Raw genomic sequence first — 20,666 nt, 5'->3', positions numbered from 1 at the left:
TGAATTGAAATTATTTTTTCTTAATTAGATTAACTAGTTCTAAGCAAAATTTCCATGCTCACCAGAAGAATTCTGGAGCACCTTATATTTTAAAATGGGGTCCAAACTGTGCAACTTGATGATTCTTGAGTTTTTTCAATGTTTTCGGAATTTCTTTTGGCAAGCCAATATTTTCAGAAGGCCAGAAACCATGTTTGCAAAATTAGGATTAGTTTCTGTTTTGGTGGTTATTTTTGGGATCTTGCTGACAACGTTTGATTCAGGTTTAGTAATTCTGTAGACTAGGTTGTTTTAATTTCTTCTATGCTGAATTTTGAGAGAATATTGAAGAGTACTGTAGGAAAAATTATCTGAGGGCAAAAGGTGATTTATGCTTCCTCTACTACTTTTAGAACTGGGTCAATTAAAGGATTCCCTATGGTAATACTTTTTTCATTTCTGCTTCTACGTTGCAGTTTCAAAGTTCAAATTTGCATCTTAAGAGTACTTAGGAATTCAGGTTCATAGGATTAGGACAGGAAAAATTGACACAAATCCTGATTTGACTTTGCTAATGAGATGTATGTGTTTGTGATGTTCTGCCTCAGGCATCTGACAGTGGTTAAATAATCTTAGAAAGTCAGGAAAAGACACTCACATGCTTAATTTTAATATAGTTTAGTGCTTTCTTGAGCTGAAAGCTCACTCTAACCCTGGATTTCAGTGGCTGACTAGGATGAAGAGAAGTAAAGTTCTTCAGGAAATTCTAAAGAGAAAAGAAACCCAAGTATTTATCAGAGGTAATTATTAAATGTCATGTTAAATGCTGTTATGGCAGTGGTCTCTCTGGTCTGTATTCAAGGACTTAAAATTCCCTGTGACCTTCCTCCACTACATCCAAATGAATCTCTCAGCTGAAATGCAGCTCATGGACTTAAGCAGCTTTTAAAAAGCTTCTTGGAGATCTGTAATGTTGTGAACTGAGAGTAGACAGAGGTGTCTCCAAGATAAGGTCCTTCTTCAGCTCCATCATCTTTATCCTTAGGTTAGGAGGGGAGCTGAACTCTCCTGTAATTTTTGGATAATTTCCACTGAGATGATTGATTTTTATTGATAAAACCCAGGCTAAAACAATATCCTACAGTGGTGGTTTGTGTCTTTTGTAGTTTCTATATTGCATATGCTGTTGTCTAAAATGAGACTTCCCAGAACCAAAGATTGGTTCTGTAGATGAAGCAAGAGCACAAAAAGATATATAACCCACAGGCTAATTTCCCTAGAAAAGCTCTTCAAGGACTTTTAAACTGTTATTTTAATCTGACTATGTTTTATAGAGGACAAATGTTGTAATTATGAATGGCTGTAGTATTTTCAGATCTAGAAGATACAATGTGACATTATAATGCTCCTATGTAACATAGGTAGTAAAAGAACATTTTATTGAGCCTATTAATGTAGTTGTTTATTCTTTGGTGCAATTTAGAGTATGGGAAACATGCAGCTAGATAATGCAGTCTGAAGAAAATGAGCTCTTGTAAATCCTTGTGCTTCTGCAACATTCAGGTAACTAACACAGTGCTTACACTATAATACTGTTCAATGCTATTAAGCTATCTAATAAAACGTTCTTGTATAGCACTATTTGTTTATTATATTAAATAGAAATGCTATTTATAATTAAAGTGTTTATTAAATAAACATTTAACATTATTAGTTTCCATTAGTGAACAGAGGAAGGAATGCAGACAGTAAGAAGAAAAACATGTCCTGTACAATATGATTTACTTATTACAGAGTTCTGCAGTTCCTGGGAGTTTTGACTGACAGGTCCTTGTTATGAAGTGCAGTTACAATTTTCATATGTTGAAGACTTCTAATGTAATGGTATGTCTGTTGTACCCTTACAATGCTGCTACTGCATTGTTCCAAATCAGTCTTAAATGTAAAACACTTTAGTGCATGATTTAAAGATAAGGGAGAATTTATCTTGCATTTGATTTCAAAATCTCAGTGGTCATATAAATGTGTTGTGCTATACTTCTTGTTTCAATAACATTAAAAAAAAAACCCCAAACCCAAAAACCAAACCCAAACCAAAGGCACCCACAAAAAACATGGCTGCAGCTGAAAGTGATACTAACCAAAATGTTCAGTCTGAGGTACTGGGTACTGATGATTCAGGTACTGTAAAAATAAACTGGGATTTTAATTGTGAATTAAAGAGACAGAACACATTTTCAGTTTATTTACAGAGGAAACCTCTTCCTTCCTCATAAATTGTTATGAAGGATCTGCTTATGTCTGAAACTTATGTCTAAAAAATGTAGATGTGACCAGGCTGGTCTTGCAGTTCTTTCTCACTGCAAGTGTGTCACCCAGTGTCTTACATAATCTGGAGCATCTCTGAACACTTGGGATAGCAAGACCCAAGTATTTGTGTAGGAATTCTAAGATATGGGCTTTTGCAGCAGGAACAGATTTAGTGTTTTCTTTCTTCCTTCCCTTTTCTTTTTTCTTTTCTTTCCTATTATCTCAAGCTGCAGCAATGATCAACTTAATTCTAGTATTTGAACAAGAGAGTCCTAGAAATTATCTCTAAGAAGCAATACAGCATTCAGTTTATCTTGTCTTCCTCTTTCAAGTGTAGAACTGGTAATTTCATTGTATTTCCGAGTACCATGTTAAGGTGAATGTACCTGCACTTCATGGGTGTGTCCAGTTGTTTAATATACTCTGTTTAGAAACTTCTCCTGATGCTGAATTGAAACTTTCTCAGGCAACATTTTGTCATAGAAAACACTCAGAGACTCCTAAACAGCCCTACTAATTTCTTTCCTCTGTAGTCTCACTTCAAAAATTAAAGTTTAGAACCGAAAGACAAAACTATCTTTAAGGATTCAATATGTAATCTTTCTATTCCCAAACTTATTGGAAGTCCTCTGCTAAAGTATAAAAACAAAGCTGCGATAAGGAAATCTCCAGTGATAGAAATATAGGAAGGAATTATGGAAAACTAGATCATGAACAAAATAACTCTTTTAGATTTCAGTTCAGGAAGTGGCTTGAGGGTAAATTAAACTGAATTCTTCAGCTGGGGTTTCGGTGTCTTAGTTTCAGAAATTGTTAATGAAAATAATGCCAGCTATATATTTTACTTCTGCTGAAATTATTAAATAGGCTGCCCTCATGGATACTTGGACTTTTCCAAGGGAACTGGCCCCACAACTTTAGAGTTTACAGGCCTGAAAATGCATTTTGGAAGACTGCCGCGTGAAAATGAAAGGCAGTCCTTAACCTCAATAGCTTAGTTACTTGTAATTCATATTAAGTGCAAAAGGGAAATCCATATAGCCTTTATGATGTTTAAATGAAGATGTGAATGGATGAGCCTAAAATCCAGTCCATTGAGGGACTGTAAGAATATGTATGAATGAAGAGATACTGAACTTTCTTATGGAAACCTTAATGCTGAAAAGCATAAAACGTTTCCTTAGAGGACTGAAATGCCTCTTAATCTCTAAAGAAGTCCGACCTGTGTTGGGAACCAGTTACAGAAGCTGAAGTTAACAGTGCTCTCTCTGCCTTAAAAGATTTGTATTTATATTCAGCTTACTAAAAGCTAGATGAACATGATCATCCTAGGTCATTCCACCTATGATATTTATCACATGAGTGCAACAGAAAACACCTGGGCTGTTTGCCTTCCTTAGGAGTGCTAGACTGTTGGAACCAGCAGGATGTTTAAATGGTAGAAATTTGGGAAAGACTTTTTGTTTATACTAAAATAGATAGTTGAGTTAATTATGAAATGGGAGTGCTGATTTTTAGATGCTTCCACTAAATGCCAGTTTCTCCTTATGTTTTTAAGCAGCTTGGCAGAACTATGCCAATTTCTCCTTATGTTTTAAGAAGCTTGGAAGAACTATCCAATGGTAGCTCTTAAAAGTTAAAATACTGCTGAAAGTTTTCCTCATAAAAGTCATCATACATCGTGAACTGTCTGTTTTCCACTAATTTCATGGCCATGACTTCAGAAGTCCCAAAATCCGTTAGGCAGTGATTTTAATCTTTATTTAGGATTCACTTGTAGCTAATATTGTTTAAATTCTCTATGCCTCCTTATTTTCCTCCCCCCTCTCTTCCTTCTGTCAGCCCTTCATCCATTTGCCTTAGAGGCCCAGGGTGGATGAGTCAGTGATTCCAATCTGCATTTGCTTAGATACCAACTCCCTTTTAGGCATAGCATTATCATGCTTTATCTCAGTAGGTAGTCATGCTTTTTGAACAATTTTGACATCTGGAACTTTCTTTTATTAGATGTAGACTGCTGCATTCCTTTCTATATATATTAAAAAAAAAAGACATGATCTCTGGGTATACTTTTTAAAAAAATCCAAACCACCAACAACCCAGTTCTTGACTGCACAGATATCACCAATCCAATGAATAGACAAACTGGTTTAAGCTTGTGTGGATCCCTCACTTTCTTGTCTACTTCTTGGTTGTTCCTTCATCTGTGGTCACTTGAATAGGGGTCTTCTGCCTTCCTGCCTCTCCCTGGTCCTCACCTGCTCTGCATAGCCAGGGAACCCTTAATACCTCTGGCCCTGCCAGACCTTGTGGCTCTGAATTTTACCTTGTGTGACTTGACAAGTTTGGAGGGAAGATAAAATTATGTCTCTCCTGTGGTAATAGTATGTCTCTCTCCTTGTCTCTCCTAAAGAACAAACTGCAGATATCTGGCATAAGAAAGGCTGAAAAGCCAAAATACCTGATGAGAAGCAGACCTTTCATGCTGCCACCACAGCAACAGCTGAGTGCCCGAGCAGGCACAAGATGTTTCTGAAGCACCCTAAATGCCACAATAGCTTGATGTTCTGGAGCTGCACCCACATGCCCAGATTAGGGGTGTCTCACTTGGAGGACATGGGGAGGGAGAGAACACTTTTCACCCTTCTTAATTCTCTCTTCATCTGTCAAGCTGGGAGGAACCTGGAAGGGGAACACATGATTGTATTGTTCTGTGTTAATTATTTTTCCAATTAGCCAGAGCATTGAAAATGCTTCTGTCTCTTTAAAATGATGTGGCATTTTGTGCTGTGGCTACTACCAAACGTGAAGTTGTTTGAGTGAAAAGAATAACTTTGTGTGTGTTGAGGTGTGAGGTGACCTCATTATTCCTAAATCTGTTCCTGTTTTGTAGCACTCCTTATTCAGCTCCACTCTTTCAGCTGCTCAAGTGTTTTTATTTCTGCTCTGGTTGTGTAACAGATTTTTTTTGAAATGTCAGAATCACGGCAACATAAGTCGATTAGTTTAACCAACCTGGCAGAAATTTAGCTGCTCATAGATAAGACAATAATAGAGCAATATTAAACAGGGTTTGTGGCTTAATAAGATAAGAAGCAATATTTAACAGGTTTTACTTTGATGGAAGGCTGTTGATTAATGCAAGACATGCTTCATTCCAACTGAGGCTTCTGGTAAAGACATTTAAAAAATTATCATTTTGCCTTTGCTTGCACAAAGTCAGCACTTCAGAGAAGTATTGTGTTGAAAATTCTGACAAATGGTATTCCTTGTCTGCCTTCAGAAGGGAGTGTCACAGGGAGTGTTAGCATGCACTCTGCAGTCTGTGCTTGCTCCAGGGCAGAGGTGCACATCTCCAGGGAAGTGCTGCTCCCTTCAACCCTTTGTGCTTTTGCTTTTGCTGAGGACTGCGCTGCTGTAACTGTTCATCTGAAGGTGGGGCACCTGTCCACTCTCAAGGAAACAGAAGAAGTCTTTCTCAAAGCTCACTCAGTGGGCTCCAGGCAGCCTTGCTAGTCATACTTAGCAGAGTTTGTTTGAAGAAGATTAGATGACTACATTGCAAATGCCATACATTGACAGGTTTTTTTATGCTAACTTGAAAGTTTTACCATTCGGACCTCCAGCATTAAAGGGGCAATGAGAAACAGGATTCCAACTATGCTGCTTGAGAACTCTCTGTCACCTCCTGAGAAGTTCCCATGGGACATGTTTCTCTAAATAATGCATCCCACCTTTTGTACAGTTAACCACTCATTAGAAACTTCCTGGCTCCAGTGGTTTTTGCCTGCTTTCATTCTCTGCCACTCTCTCTGGATTTCTTTTACTAGCTTCAATATTCTCCGCTGACTGCATGTAGCTTTGGAGCACTTGAGTGAGTTGGTGATCTGTTGGGTTTTTAACAAGCAGGTAAGTTTTCTGACAAAGTGTGCTTCCTGGGTTAAAGGTTTAGTGCCTATGCCAAATCTATCCTTGCATTAATAACCTCCACATCTACGATTATATATAACAAGCTTTTATAAGTCCCACTGCCTCCATTTCCCGTTGCATTGAAAATAAATCAAGATTAAATTTGAGTTAAACTAAGATGGCAAGAGGATGCAAAAATTTCAGTTTGGCATCGTGCATTGCATTGCTACTAATTCAGGAAAAAAGAAGACTTTTTAAATGTCCACTGCATTGCACTTTTCAGCTATTAAAACCTATTTTCATGCAAGAAAATGGAAGGAAAATACTTTTTCTCTTTAAACTTTGCATTGTTTGATTTTGTCACTTCACCTTTTAATCCTCTTTCATTTAATGTTTTGATGTGTAACAAAAGCTTATGTTTCAATTTTCATCCCCACTTAAACAGAGTAGCAGGCAGTTTGAGTGTGACTGAGATGAAGCTGATATTAGGAAATTACAGGTTGAGTGGCTTCTGCCTCTTCATTACCAGATGATTGTCCACCACTTATCTTCATGCTTGCTGTCTGAGTGATGCTGCTTCCCTGCTGCTGGTACAAAAAGTCCTTAGATAACCTGGTGTGACAATTAAACACTACTAATTGTCCTCAGCTAGGAGACTGTTCTGGGGCTGTTCATGCACCTCCAAATTTGATGCTAGATTAGGTACTCCCTCTAAGAGAGGTACCCCTCAACACCCGTGCTTTTCAGTACTGCAATATTCATCTGTTGGTCTCCAAGGTGAATCTTAGTCATGGGGTTTGAAGTGCAAAGGACCTGAATAGCTGCAGAATGTGCTCAGGGCAGTGACCACACCTGAGTACAGGGAGTGTTTGCTCAGGAACCCGTGTAGCCTTTCTGATGGTCCTGAGCCCTGTCGTAAGCTCTCGTGGTCTTAATTAACCCTGGCTTGCTGGCTGTTTGGAGGGAGGCTGGATCCAGTGTTGTGCTGCAGGAGGAAGGCTGGGCAAAGTGATTTATTTGCTGAAGAGAATCTTGGTCTGTCAGTGAAGAAAGTAGCCCTTATAGATGGGTCAAAAAGCCATGTATTTAGTCAGACCAGAGCAATTTCATCTTTCTATTCCCCCTTTTTTTAAGCTCTTTCTAATTAAAAATTAAATCGAGTGAAAGTCATTCTCTCGGTTCCTGAGAATGCATCATTAGTGAAATAAAATGTGTCCCTAAAGAAAGAAGTTGCTGAAGTCATTATTACACATAAATCTTGCTATATCTGCCAAAACAAATCTGTATGACATACCTCAGAGGAGAAAGCAACAGGGGGATATTACTCTCAAGTTCTTTATTTTATCTTCTCTCATTTCCAGTTCAATCCCATTTGTTTGTGTTTAGGGGGATTATTCTGTAAGTCAGTATTTGCAGTGCTTAGAAAAAAAGGGACTGCTAAGCAGCCTGGGATTCCTCAATGTTTCTCCACATACACTGTTTTTAATTGACACAGAGGGAGATTTGAGAAATCAGATACTATTAAATGCACTGTGTACAAAATAGATTAATTAAAATTTCTCTCTGCTGAAGCTTTATCTTACTTCAAGAGTCTCTGCAATAGATATGCAAATGCCAAGGACCTCTGTTGAAACTAGATGACAACCAGAAACTTTGGTTTCACATAGAGCAAGCACAATTTTGTCTGGATTTTAAATTTTATGAGAAACATTTTTGTCTAAACACTTTTGGGATATGAAGGCCTAAGCTTAGCAACTTGTTGCTGGTCTTTGGGTAAAACTTGTAAGACATGATTTTGAACAAACCCCAAGCAAGATTTGAAAAGGCATCCCTAAACATTAATTTCCTGTAGAGGTTTTTACTGCATGGTAAACTACCTGGTTCCCAGGAGATTTGGAAATCAGATCTCCTCTTTCTCTGCCAAACTACAGATCTGGGAGCGTGGCTTCACTGGGTATATTTTCCCTTAAGCCCTGGTTGCTAAGGTCTGTCTGTGGAAGAGTGCCACCTTTGTGAAAGGAGCTACTGGAGCCATGGGAAGTTCTACCCTGAGCACAGGGAAGTAGGATTTGGCTCAGCCAGTGTTGGCTGAGAACTGTATAAGGAAGCCCTTTTAGGATTTATTCAAAACTTTATTGCTTTCTAAGAGGAATTTGCATCATTGTTGCTTCTTTCATGAGAAATAATATAGACTGCTTGTGCTGGTCTCCCTTTCATGGTACTATAGGATGCTTCAGGAAATACTGGTCTAGCATAAATTTTCTTGGAAAATGCAGCCTCCAGATGTCATGGTAGTTATTGACATTAAACTGTTCTTGTCTAGATAAAAACATGGATAATATAATAATACCAGGATTATTCTTACTTTTTAAAAACCACTGCTGTTATTCATAGCACCTATAAAGAGTTGCCTAGTCATCCCCATTTACCATATTGCCCATGTGGGAAGGTAATGCTATGTTTGGCTTTGTGGTTGGGGAAGACTGAGCAAAAAGCTGTTGTATAAACTAATGTACCAAATGAAAGATCAGCTGGGAAGTCGTACCTTTCAATCTGAAATCATCTTGGCTGTTGCTAGTTGATATTTCCCTTAGCATTTTCCACAGGGAAAGTGCAAAATAAGAACAGAGTGCTGAAATATACACCCAGCTTAATTTGTAAGGCTGTTCCTACAGACTTCCTATCACAGTACAATATGTCCTTCTGAGTTCTCTTTAAAATCACAACAAAAATAGCCAAACAAGTCCTTCTCTTTGGTGATTTCATGGCTTCTGTTTCTTCCTCAGAGAAGATCAAGTCTGAAGTTTCTCTGACTACGTCTGAAATTGTAGGCATGATCAATTTGTTTAAGAAACCTTGTAAGTACTTGACTGCTGGAGCACATGATGTCCTGTCATTCAAAAGCTCACTGTTAAGTTTCTGTGGCTTAGTCTGGAGCACTTCCAGCTGGGAGCTGGCTGAGGGGGGAATGTGCTGTGCTTCTTGTTTTTGAGTAGGAGCTGCTGCTAATGTATGTGCTGCTTTTGTCCATTTTTATGGCAGGTAGAATAAGGAGTGTACATGTGAAGCACAGTCGAATTCAAACCAGAGAGGTTATTCTGGTTAGTGTTTTTGCCCTGAGGCATTACTTGGGGGTTGCTGCTCCACTGTGGGAAACTTTACTCCTCCATTTGTGGTACGTCAGATGCTGTGCTTTACCATGCCTTTTGAAATGGTCCTTTTAACTGAAGAAAGTTTAGAATTTATGGATTTAAATTTTTAAGTAAATAGAAAAATACATGCTTTTTTTATGGTCATCTGGATTATTTTTCAAAGTTGTCAGAAAGTTTGTTATTTTAAAGCTTACTACTGTAGTTTTAATTTTGATGGGTTTTCCTATGTCAGTTCTCAAATATCTTTCAGTTGCTCTGATACTGACTCAACATAATTCCATTTTTATTTTTGCATTGGATTTGCAGGGATTCTTCGACAAATGCAGAATTTATTTGAGCTAAATGTGAATGGACTGAAGCAGTGTAAAGTTTGTACTTCTGTGTAAATAGCAAGCATGCTGTCAAGCAGTGGTGTTGGATTCATGTAGTGGTGTCCTGTTCACCTTTTTGTTTGGGGGGGTTGGGGAGGGGGGACTCTGGGGACAAGGGGCCATCCAAAGTGTTTATAACAAACAAGACTTGCTTTTACTATGACATGATGGTTAACATTGTAATATGTCTAAAGCTTTAGTCTGTTTTCAGATTTCCCCATTATGTATCTATTTCAGTTCAGAAGTATTTGGTGTCTCTGTTTCCACCGGATTGCATGATGTTCTGCATGAGCTTGTGGTATTGAAAAGGCAATAAGGGGGAAAAAGACTCTCACTTGATCACCAAGAGCCCTTCAGAGCAAGGCATGAAGCTCCCCTGTCACTGTATCCCTGTCACAGGCAGGTTGAATGCCCTCCCAGGGAAAGAAAGAAGAAAGAAGGAATGTAAAAAAAGGCTTTACTTCTCAACAATTTCTTTAATTAGCTCCAATTACAGATTTAAATGATGGAAGTAGTAAGAAGACTTATTTTGCATGTACTGTTGAGGAATTCATGTAGGAAGAAGAGCCACAAGTGTTTGAAATACCTGGCTAGCTGTCTGTTGTCATCTGTTAATAATTCACATGGCTCTTTCATTTCAATTTTGTTGAGAAAAAGAGAGTAGGCTTGACACAAAGAAGCTCTTAACTTCCTTTGTAAAGGAGTGGGAGTACAGCGTGTCCATTCAGTACAAAGAAAAGAATTTACTTTTGTGAAGTTTTCAGGCTTTTTTAGGGTTTTTTTTTGTAGGCAGCTTCACCAGTGGACTGTGGGAAGGAAACTGTTTCTCATGTGGCTTTTTCACTTGTGTTAGCTATTGTTAGTTAAGCCATAACTGAGCTGCAAATTCCAGGTCCAGACTTTCCCAGAATTTGGTGCCTGCTTTTATAGAGAATAATTTGCTCTACAGTTGCCACCAAATAAAATGGTGCATTGCTGTCTTGCCTTATACTGAGTTTGTGGTGGATCTCTGTGGAGTCCTACCACAGAGGCTTAAAAAGCCTGGCAGACAGTTGCAGGGCATGACTCTGATTCAGTGTCACTGTGACACTTCTCTGAAAGCTGCTGTTCCAGAGAACCTTTGCCTACAACCACTGCCTTGTATAATTGAAAAGGGATTAGCTAAATTACATGTTTTCTCTGAGGGTACTTGTGTTCCATGGATGGGATTAAAAGCAGAAAGGTAGAGAATATCTACAGTTTGCCAGCATTCCAGCTGAAGTGAGTGATGACATTTCTGCATGCTTTGGTGGTCTTGTTCACAGAACCTGCTTCCCTGATAAGGCTTTATTTTGTCTTTAAGTCTCTTTTCTATCCTGGTATGTGCAATGGTTTCTGAACTCCCTTCTGCTCAACAAACTTACCCTGGGTAAAGCACAAGTTTTGAAAATATTATGCAATTAAAATCTTGTTGGTAATGTCTTCCCTGGGATGTTTGTTTGTTTCTGTTTCCCTAAGAAGGATACATTTTATAAAGAGGTAAGTATTTTGTAAAGAGGTAAGAGACTTATCTTACTCCTGCATAAGTATTAGCAGAAATCTAAAAGATGAGAATGTGAACACAGCTGATTTATTTATTCAAGATCTCTCTACTTAGGATAATAATGCTTTCTATAGATGGAACATGAAGTTTTAATAGCTCATGGGTGGAGACAGACACTAACTGTCTCACCTGGTCATTTGTAATGAAGGCATTCATTATTTTTGTCCTTTAATGTTTCTTTCAGAAAAGCTGGAATGTATGGTCTGCCTGCCTGTCCCCATGGGTCAGGACTGAATTGCAAATTACTCCTCTGCTGCTTGAGCAGACTGGCTGCTGTTGGAAATGTGACACTCAGCTACGTGGAATTCTTGTCTGTACCAACCTTGCCATGCCTGCATCCATTTTTCCTGAATTACTAAACAACTTACCCTTAATGAGTTGCAACTAATTAGTACCTCTTGCTTTGCTATACCTGTAAAATTATACTTCTAGTAAAATGCTTCATGAACTAATTAGATATCTCAACCCAGTTGACTTTTGTCCTCTTGTTTACTGGTTTCTCACTAAATAGTGAGATTAAAATCTTGTCGTCTTACTTCAGAGATGCAATCTCTTCATGTTCCTCTCCCATTACAGACTACATTTAATTCTTATTCTGGAATGCTGTTTCCCTAAATGAGGTGTCCTCTTTACCCTGTGGAGCAGAGTGCCTGTCCCATTTCACAGCATAGCCCAAGGCAGGGATGACCAGCTGCTCTGTGGCCACACTTGCCCCAGGTGATGACTCGGGTGCTGAGGATAATAAGAGGCTGACACTGCAGAGGGTGCTTGGGGTATCCTGCAGAACAGGTACAGACAAACCTTACCAGTCTGGTGGCATGGTCCAGCAGGGCAGGGCAGGGACACACAGCTGTTCTCAGTGAGGTCAGGTCCTCAGCACTTACAAGCTATGGCATGGAGCCCATTCCAGCAGAGGAGAGCAAGGTCCTGGTTTGGCTAGGCTGCCTTGGTGGCTGTGCCCTTGCCCATGAACACCTTGAGGGGCTCACAGCCATCTTGTTTTTCCCCACTGTGGATCTTGGAACAAAAACTCTTTTCAGTAAAAGAAACTATGTAAAGTGAGCCCCCTTCCCCCTTCAGTTTGGACTGCTTCTGGTGGAGACCAGGTAATGCTGGTGTTGCCTCTCTGTGTGTTCCCCAGGACAGAGGTCTTCAGAGCTGCTTCTTGGGACCCCGCTGTGCTGTAAGCACTGTGTTTCCACCATGGCTGCAAAGGTGATATCTTTCAGAGAGTTGGTTTCTTGGGGGCTCTGAGGAATTTTCTACAGGAAGTTTTGTGGCAGACGGTTTAAGTAAACATTTGCTATTACAAGGAAGCAACACAGACTGCTGTATCTTCTGATCCTTCCTGGGACCTTGCATGCATTTTAAGGGCCATCCTTTCTTCCCCCTTTCTTAGGCCCAGCTAATTTCAAACCCTTTGGTTAAGGGGCTTTTGGTCTCCCTTAGAGTGATGTGCAGTGCATGTGGTGTCCATGCAGCAGTGGACTGCCTTGAGTGCTGCCAGGCTGAAACACTGGCCAGCTGGCAAGGCCTGCAGCTGGCTATCAGTTCCATGGATATACAGATCCCTAAGGCACCTTGAGGAGGAGCAGATACAGGTAGACAGCCCATTTCAGCTTCTATCCTGTCCCCTTGCATTTTGTTCAGAATGTTTTATTTAAGCAAAACTGGTAAAAAAACTTCCCTCTGCTTTTAGAAGAACTTAGTAAAAGTATTAAAGTATTTTTAAAAGCAGTTCAAGTAGCTGTCTATTGCAAAGTAGTAGAGGCTGTAGCCAGGAGGGTGTGGGTCTCTTCTCCCAGGCAACCAGTGACAGGACAAGAGGACAGTCTTAAGCTGCACCAGGGGAGGTTTAAGCTGGACATTAGAGAGAAGTTCTTCACAGAGGGGTTGATTGGGGATTAGAATGGGCTGTTCAGGGAGGTGGTGCAGTCGCCATCCTTGGAGGTGTCAAGGAAAAGACTGAATGTGGCACTTAGTTCACAAGGTGGTGTTAAGCCATAGGCTAGGCTTGATGATCTGAAAGGTCCTCTCCAGCCTAAATGGTTCTGTGACTCTGCAGAATCTCACCACTCTCTTATTTTCTCTTGTTTGATTAAGTGGCTATTCAGATACTCTCTGGATTGCCCTACCATTAGTGAAGCTTTAGGCTGCAATGTGGGTGGTGCCCTTACAGGAATCTGTTTACCAAACCCAAGTACAGATATTTTAACATATTTTAGTCACATGTTTTACTGTGATTTCTGAAGTGGCACGTTAAAAGTTAGTAGCAGGTGCCCTCCTGTTAATGAATCTATATCAATATGTATGTAATGCCAGGCATGCAGTCTTTCAAAAGTTTTTTTTTTTAATTCATCAGTGATCTGCTGTATGCAAGTACATGATAAATTTTATGTACATGTAAGTTTCTGCACTAATTTTAATTCAGCATTTATTTGAACATCAATAAACCAGTGATTTCTCAAGTGATGCAGCAGATCAGTTGCCATTAGCCAATTTTCAGTTTACAGTCTGAAACACTTAAACTGTTTGTGCAAGTTCATCAGCCAGACAGCAGATATGTGTAGTATTAACTGTGACCAAAGCAGAACAAATTGCATTTGTTCAGAGTCATGTTTTCTGCAAACATATTATGAACAATCCATATCCTGTAAAATATATGTCATCCCTCTACCATAAGATAGAGACATACCTGGTAAATCAAGCCCAACTAAAACCCAGAATATCTGGAGAGTGTCCTATTTTTTTCTGATGTGGTGTGTTCATTAATTTTAGGGTTTATCTTCAAACAATCTACAATGTAAGAACAGGAAAAAGAAAAGGAGGGAATGTGCTTTTTCTTGCAATTGAGTCATATCCTCTGGTGGAAAATCCTGGAGGAGATGATGTTCTGCATTGGCATTACAATGTATTCCTGCCCAGCAACTGACATTTTTCTTTCTTCCATATAATATGTAGGACTTAGTCTGAAAAAGTCAAAAAGAAGGGTGAAGGGGTGGGAGAAGCCTAAGCTTAACTTGTACACTCCTATTGTTGGCAGTGCTGTCATTTCAAGTATCTAAATTAAATGGTTCTTTCCTCTGACTGTCCTGGGTGGGTGTTACTGCACATATGGCTTTTGGGCTTTAGTCTGCTCTTTAAAAGAAAGATCAAGTTTAGCACAGTCATTTAGAGCATCAGGATTTTTCTGAAAATGCAGTATAAAGCCTGGCATGAGGATCTGGAGATCTAACAGAGGGGCCAACACAGAGCACTGGAATTAATGTTCTCTTCATTCAGGACTTTTAGGTGTGTTGCTTTTCCTCTTCTCTAAGCCCACAGGACAAAGCAACAGCTATGGTTGTTTCCATACTCATATTTCACAAATCTTTCAAAAACATTAATGGGAGCAAGGTTTCAAAAAGTAGAACTTGGATTTACTTTGAGATTCTTTGCATTATCTCAGTGTCAAAATATGCCACAGAGAGAGAGATGTAAACATATCTTGAGGATATTTGGTCACATGATGGAAACTGATTGTATTTTAAAACTTTTTTCTTGTTTATTATATTTGTACTGTTAGAATTCTTTTCAAAATTGCATGTCTTACTGTAACTCTCTGTGATGTTTTACAGAGATGGAAAAACACTGACTCAGCTACAGTGCTTGTAGTCCAGTAGGTTAAGAATAGGTACAAAGCAAGTAAAAAGGGTTAAAACTCAGTAAGTGGTCACCTCTCTCCTCTGGCCCAGCCCTTAGGGAGCTGCTCTTGGACCTTGAGTTTAATGAGTAGAGCAGGAGTATCAGGTGGAAGGGAGTTTATGCAGGGTGTAGAGAAGTGTGTGATGTCAGAGAAGCAGTTAAGGAGGGGAGATAAACGCAGTTTGGTCAACCTGGGATTCCTCCAACTCTCATTGTGGACTTCCCTTAGCTGGACAGTCAGGGCACCCAGTCCTGTACCTTGCTGCTCACAGGGATCCAAAATTTTCTTCAGCAGCTGGACTACAGCAAGTATCCAGAGCTGCTGAAATGGATTCCAGCTTCCATCCATTCTAGACAGACAGACCCTGGCACTAGTCAGATCCAGGACAGAATTTCTGTTCCTTGGTCTTGCCACTGGACTGGAGCAGCTGGGAAGTTATCTGGTCTGCCAAAGTTATCTGATTACCCTGTACAAGTAACATTTTCTGGAGTGATGGTGCATCATGAGACATAGCACTTGGCTGGTCCCTGGGGCTGTCACAGCTGCTGCAGCCCCTCAGAGAATGACAGACACAACCTGCACTCCCAGTGTCTTTCCAAGGCTTACAAACTGCATACTTGAATAGTTTTCACCCAAGGGCCCATCTTGATGTCATATCCTGCAATTTACAATGCATTAAATTCCCTTGGCTGTAGTTCTGTTTTACCATCCTCACTAGCACATGGGACCTTGTGATTTGCCTGGCCACCTGAGTCCCCTCCATTCTTCGTTCTGGCACGTAGTAAATGGTGAATAAATTCCAATATGGGCAAAGTGATGTTTCAGAGAAAGTGCTGTCTCCATTCTCAGTGAAGTTTAATCATGTTCACCTTGTGCAGCTAAATTTGATGTATTTCACCAGTATAATGAGGATAATGCTTTGTATTCTCAGCACAGTGAGACAATGGGTGATTACAGTGATCAGTCACATCCTGGCCTGGCAAATCCTTGCCTGGAACCAAAACAGCATGAAAATGGGAAATAGTTTCTTCTCTTTGCTCTCGTTACCTAAAGGCAAGATGTTTTAAAAGGAAATATCTGGTTGTCTTAGTTGTCAGGGATAGAGAGAGTTGTGCTTTTGTGCAAAAGCCATTTTGAATTTGAATAATTTTAGGTGTTTATTAAAATGTTTAGTTTTATAAATGTTTGAGTATCATCTCTTTATGGCTGCTTCTCTTCTCCTCTTTAATTTTGCTTCTTCATGAGTAATTAATTTTATTCTAGCCTCATAAAATAGAACAGAGAGGGAGATTTCATTTAGCATCACTGTAGTATGATGGATTTTTTTTCTATTTTGATGTTACAGAATTTATAAAGAACCCTTTCTTGATATTTCTATTTAAAGTAGAAATCTTACTTGGTTAACATTTAAAATAACACTGCTTCTACTTATTAGTGTTATATGTTAATATACTCAGTGTTAGCCAAATAACTGTGATGGCAAAGTACATCTGAGTGTTCTATGAAGTGAATATTCTAGGTTTTGCAAATACCAGAAGAAAACTATTCAAAACTTTTTATCTCTTAGATATTTATACATAGGTCAAAAAATAAAATTTCATCAGATTTCTCTGTTTTCCAGTCAGTAAGTGCTTCAAGTGATGTCTCACTCCTCTAGTTTTAATTTTGGAAAGAAAAAGCAAACCAAGAACCTCAATCTTATTATTCTGTAGATTTTGATACATTATGACAAGATGAGGAATTGAGTCAATTTTAGGGTCCTTTTCTAAAGCAGATCTAGTGTCTGAGAAAGTTGCCAGAACTTCAACCTGAAGATTTACAGTCCCATTCCTATCACAAAAATGTCTTAATTGCATCTTTTGTCTGTGCTTGATCTGGGTGGTGAAGACAACTCAGGCTGAGGTCTCCAGTGTGGATGTGGGAAAGCAGCTACCTGTTCCCAGTCCTGTCTTTAATCCGCTCTTTCTGTGTAAAAGTTTTTTGAGATTTGCCTTTGTTCCTCAGCCTGTTGCCCGCTCTCTGCCTGGGAACAGGTGATGGATAAAGAGCAGCTAGGTTAGGTGTGTGCAATGCTAGCATAATTAGTGATTAATACTGATGATCAGTTTTATCTCCATGGTCTGTTTAACTGCTCAAAATCTTGTTTCTAAAATTGCTGGTAGGTAATAGTGTTGGTAAGGTGCTGGCTCAGGCGGAAGTTTTTTTGTTAGCATTGCAGTCAATATTAAGACACTAATTTCATCCTTCAGCTGACAGTGGTCTATGTTACAAATACCAGCAATTTCTGAAAAAGCTGGAAAAGGCCATCTAACCCAGGTGCTCAGAAGGGAGATCCAGTGCAGACTGGAATAAGGAAGTGCCAGCAGGAGAGGTGGCAGTGCAGCACAGGGGTGTTCTCTGTGCCGTGCCAAGGAGAGACTGTGACGCTGGGGATGAGACAGAGACAGGAGGAGTTGCAGGCTACACACAAGTCGCTGGTTATCCTCTTCTACTGACATGCTCAGAAGGCAAATCTTGTCCTCAACAGCATGGGGAATGTCTCAGTGCTCTTCTGCTCCTCCTGAGGATGATAATCTGGGCCTGTGTATGCAGTGAAAGCTGCTCAGACAATGAAAATCCAGACGTTCGTTAAATAGGTAATTTCCAAGACTCAAATCGGATGCCTCAAATCTCAATCTGGCCACAATTTGTGTCAATATCAGAGGATTTGTTTGTCAGAAGGAGCAAGTGAGCCTGGCAGGGTGGTTGGAAAGGGAAGCATGCAGCAGGAAGGCACAGGGGCAGCAGTGAGGAGCCAAAGGTGTCCTTCTGCCGCAGCTTTGCACAGCTCCAGGGGCAGAGATAGTTCCATGGGAGAGCACAGTGCTTCCAGGCTTTGGAGTGGAACACTGAGCAAGTTCTTTGGCCCCTGTGCTGCTGGCTGAAGTTACTTCCTGTGATATTTTGGGGATATGCCAATCTGGGGAATGAGTGCCACGATTCCTTCTGTCTACATTGCCCAGCAGAATAAGGAAGTTGAGGTTTGGCTTCCTTCAGAAGTTAAGAAAACCTCAAGCACTCAACAAAACAGAACTGTTCCCAGCTCTGTGCTTCTATTCACTCTGATTTTCACCATGCAAACATTGACTTTAGTCTTTGCTTTTTACCAAAGTTTGCTGGAGAATTTGTGATTGCTATGGTTTATGCAGCTCTTTTCTTAAGGTATTGTTTATTTCCTTTATTTTGCTCTGCAGCTGCAAACCACAATAGCATGATTTAATTCTCTGAAATCAGAGATCAACACAAGTTGTTGTAGTTTTTTTAGGCATATTCAGGTCATATTTAGCTTGGTTTTCAGGTTGCTCAAATAAGGGGGTTTTGTGAATCTTTGCAAAAATTAGAGATGATCCTGATATTTTAGTTCTTTAAATCTGGGGCGGGGGGGGGGGTGGATTTACTGCCTTCTGTTCAGCTCTACCCTTATAAAATTTAATGAAGAGCTTATTAAATTAATATGTCTGCTGAAGTAGTTAATAATTTGCTTAGAATAAGACCCCTTTTACTCCTGTGTTTTCCATATCACTTTATAATTCTCAGAACTGTAAAAGAAAACACACAGGCATAAAGTAATTATTGGGGTTTCCCATTCCCCTAATCTCCCTCCCCTTCATTTAGAGCTACACGTAGAACTATGTTGGAACTTTTTAAAATGTGTTTTTACTTCACTGTGGAACTGCCCTAACTCAAAAGGTAGATTGATAGTTTCAAGAAAACCAACTAATATCTCATGACTGGGGAGTAAGTAAATTCATAAAATGAAAATTTTAGTCTCTCCATTTAATCTGACCTATTTAAAATATTCTAGCAGTTCATCTGAATTGCAAATTTAAAATGAATATATGTTTGTCATTGTAAAATGTATTATACTAAAACTGTGCAAAAGTGAAAAAGTGACCACTCTAAGTCTGTAGTGGTCTCAGTTTGTGTTAGGCATTAAAAGCAGAAATAATGCACCTGGTTTTGCACCATGACATGAAATTTGCATCCAATAATATTGCCTTTATGTGACATTGAAGAGAGAATTTGTTTTGTGTCATAATGACTCAGTAATGCATTAGTTTGTTGTTCCCCTTAAAAAAAAAAAAAGGAAAAAAATTCCAAATCCCAATCTAAAATATATTGGATGCACCTGCTTTCTTACAGCCTTGATTTATTAGCCCCTAGTGATTTATTAGCCAGTGGGCTCTCTAGCCCCCTGCTTGGGCAGTAACCTCTGCCACTCCCCTGAGTGAGCCCTTTCCAAAGGAGAACATTTAATTTTTGCAACAGCACCATAGTGCTGGCTTATAATTATCCTGTGATCAGCTGGAGTGGTCACATCTGTCTTCTTTGGACACTTCTTTGCTTTTTCTTATTGAAGAGCTCAGCAGCATGCTGGTAGCACTTCTGCCTTACCACTGAAGAAGTTTGGTCTATGCCTCATACTCTCTTCATGAAAACTTCATTAAAATAACATTTTATATGGTAATTTCTGTGATGGTGAAATGCTCCTCCTCTCATTAGTGGAAAACTGGAGGTGGTATGGATCTAAAAATGTTGGCCAGTGCAATACAGGGTTTATTTGGAGGTGGAGAGGCATGAAAAACTGTTCCTGTAGCACAACCCCTTGCAAGAATGATCTTATAAATTGTGATTTGAGTGTAGGATCCTGGTCTGTCAGCCTGTGCCTGCCTTGAGGAGGTATAAATCACCTCTGCAGCTGGGGAGGGGCAGTGGGAGCTGTTTGTCCAGTGCACGTGGCACTCCTTGGACTTTGGACTGCTCTGACATGGGGCCTCAGGGAGGTAACTTTGCCACAGGGAGGTTTATCTTTTCACACACAGCATGGCCAGGACTTCTTTGAGTCAGGAGTTTTCCCACTTAAGAAATTAACCTGCTGAGGGACTCCAATGTTTTACCTTTTTTTCCTCTGAGAAGGAAATAATGCTCCAACATCTCTTTATTGCATTGACATCAAGTGTTTGAATCACCTCTGGAAACCTCAGATAAAACCCAGCACACCAAAAAGGATGTCCCATCATTAATAACTTGAGTTGGTAACCCTTGCACTAACAAAACAAAGCTTTCTCCCTTCTGTTATGTAATATTTTGTTGGTGAATCAGAAGCTATTGTGGTCTCTTCCTTTCTAAGAGTCTTACATGCATCACTGCATCCAGAGCTATAATAAGCAGGTTTTATCTTATCAGGTATGTTCTGCAGTGCAGCCCAGCATCTTGGGAACATCTATTGCATTTACTTAACCCTTTCCCAAATGTCCTCGTGGCTATGAACTCCACTACCCATTCTTACTGTCCTCAGATATGAATTCTAACTTTCTTTACACCCTCTGGCTACTCTCTGTGTAGCCTGTAACTGGAGCTTTCCCCTGGAAGAAGAGAACTCCTGGGCCTCAGTAGGGTTTGCTCCCGAAGTTTATACTGATTTTTTCATACTGTCTTCCCTGATGGGGTCTCTGCTGTCCCCAGCCCACCTCACACATTCCCAAAGTGAGCTACCTGCTCCAAGTCTGGTTGTGTTTTTTGGAGGGCAGTGTCTTCTCTGTCCCTAAGGTGCTGCCCAAGAATGGCAGTGGGATGGATTAAAAAGGCAGAATGACAGTGTTAAAACTAAGGGTTGGATGAATGAGGCTTTCTGACCT

General features: G+C 39.8%; 2 protein-coding genes across 3 annotated transcripts in view; one reads left to right on the top strand and one right to left on the bottom strand.

The window, feature by feature from the left end:
* Positions 1–15,336, bottom strand: part of LOC132327000 (proline-rich protein 18-like) — an 80,018-nt gene extending 64,682 nt beyond the window's left edge. The window contains exon 1 of the mRNA XM_059845670.1: positions 15,246–15,336. Within this exon, the coding sequence (XP_059701653.1) occupies positions 15,246–15,336 (91 nt within the window). The remainder of the gene's footprint in view (positions 1–15,245) is intronic.
* CRACD (capping protein inhibiting regulator of actin dynamics) overlaps positions 1–20,666 on the top strand; it is a 69,160-nt gene that overhangs the window by 4,075 nt on the left and 44,419 nt on the right. The gene's annotated exons all lie outside the window — the stretch shown is intronic.

Source organism: Haemorhous mexicanus, chromosome 4 (genome assembly GCF_027477595.1).
Source record: "Haemorhous mexicanus isolate bHaeMex1 chromosome 4, bHaeMex1.pri, whole genome shotgun sequence".
In the NCBI taxonomy this organism is placed as follows: Eukaryota; Metazoa; Chordata; class Aves; order Passeriformes; family Fringillidae; genus Haemorhous; species Haemorhous mexicanus.
The sequence above is the reverse complement of the archived record's forward strand: the minus strand, read 5'-3'. Positions and strand labels throughout refer to the sequence as shown.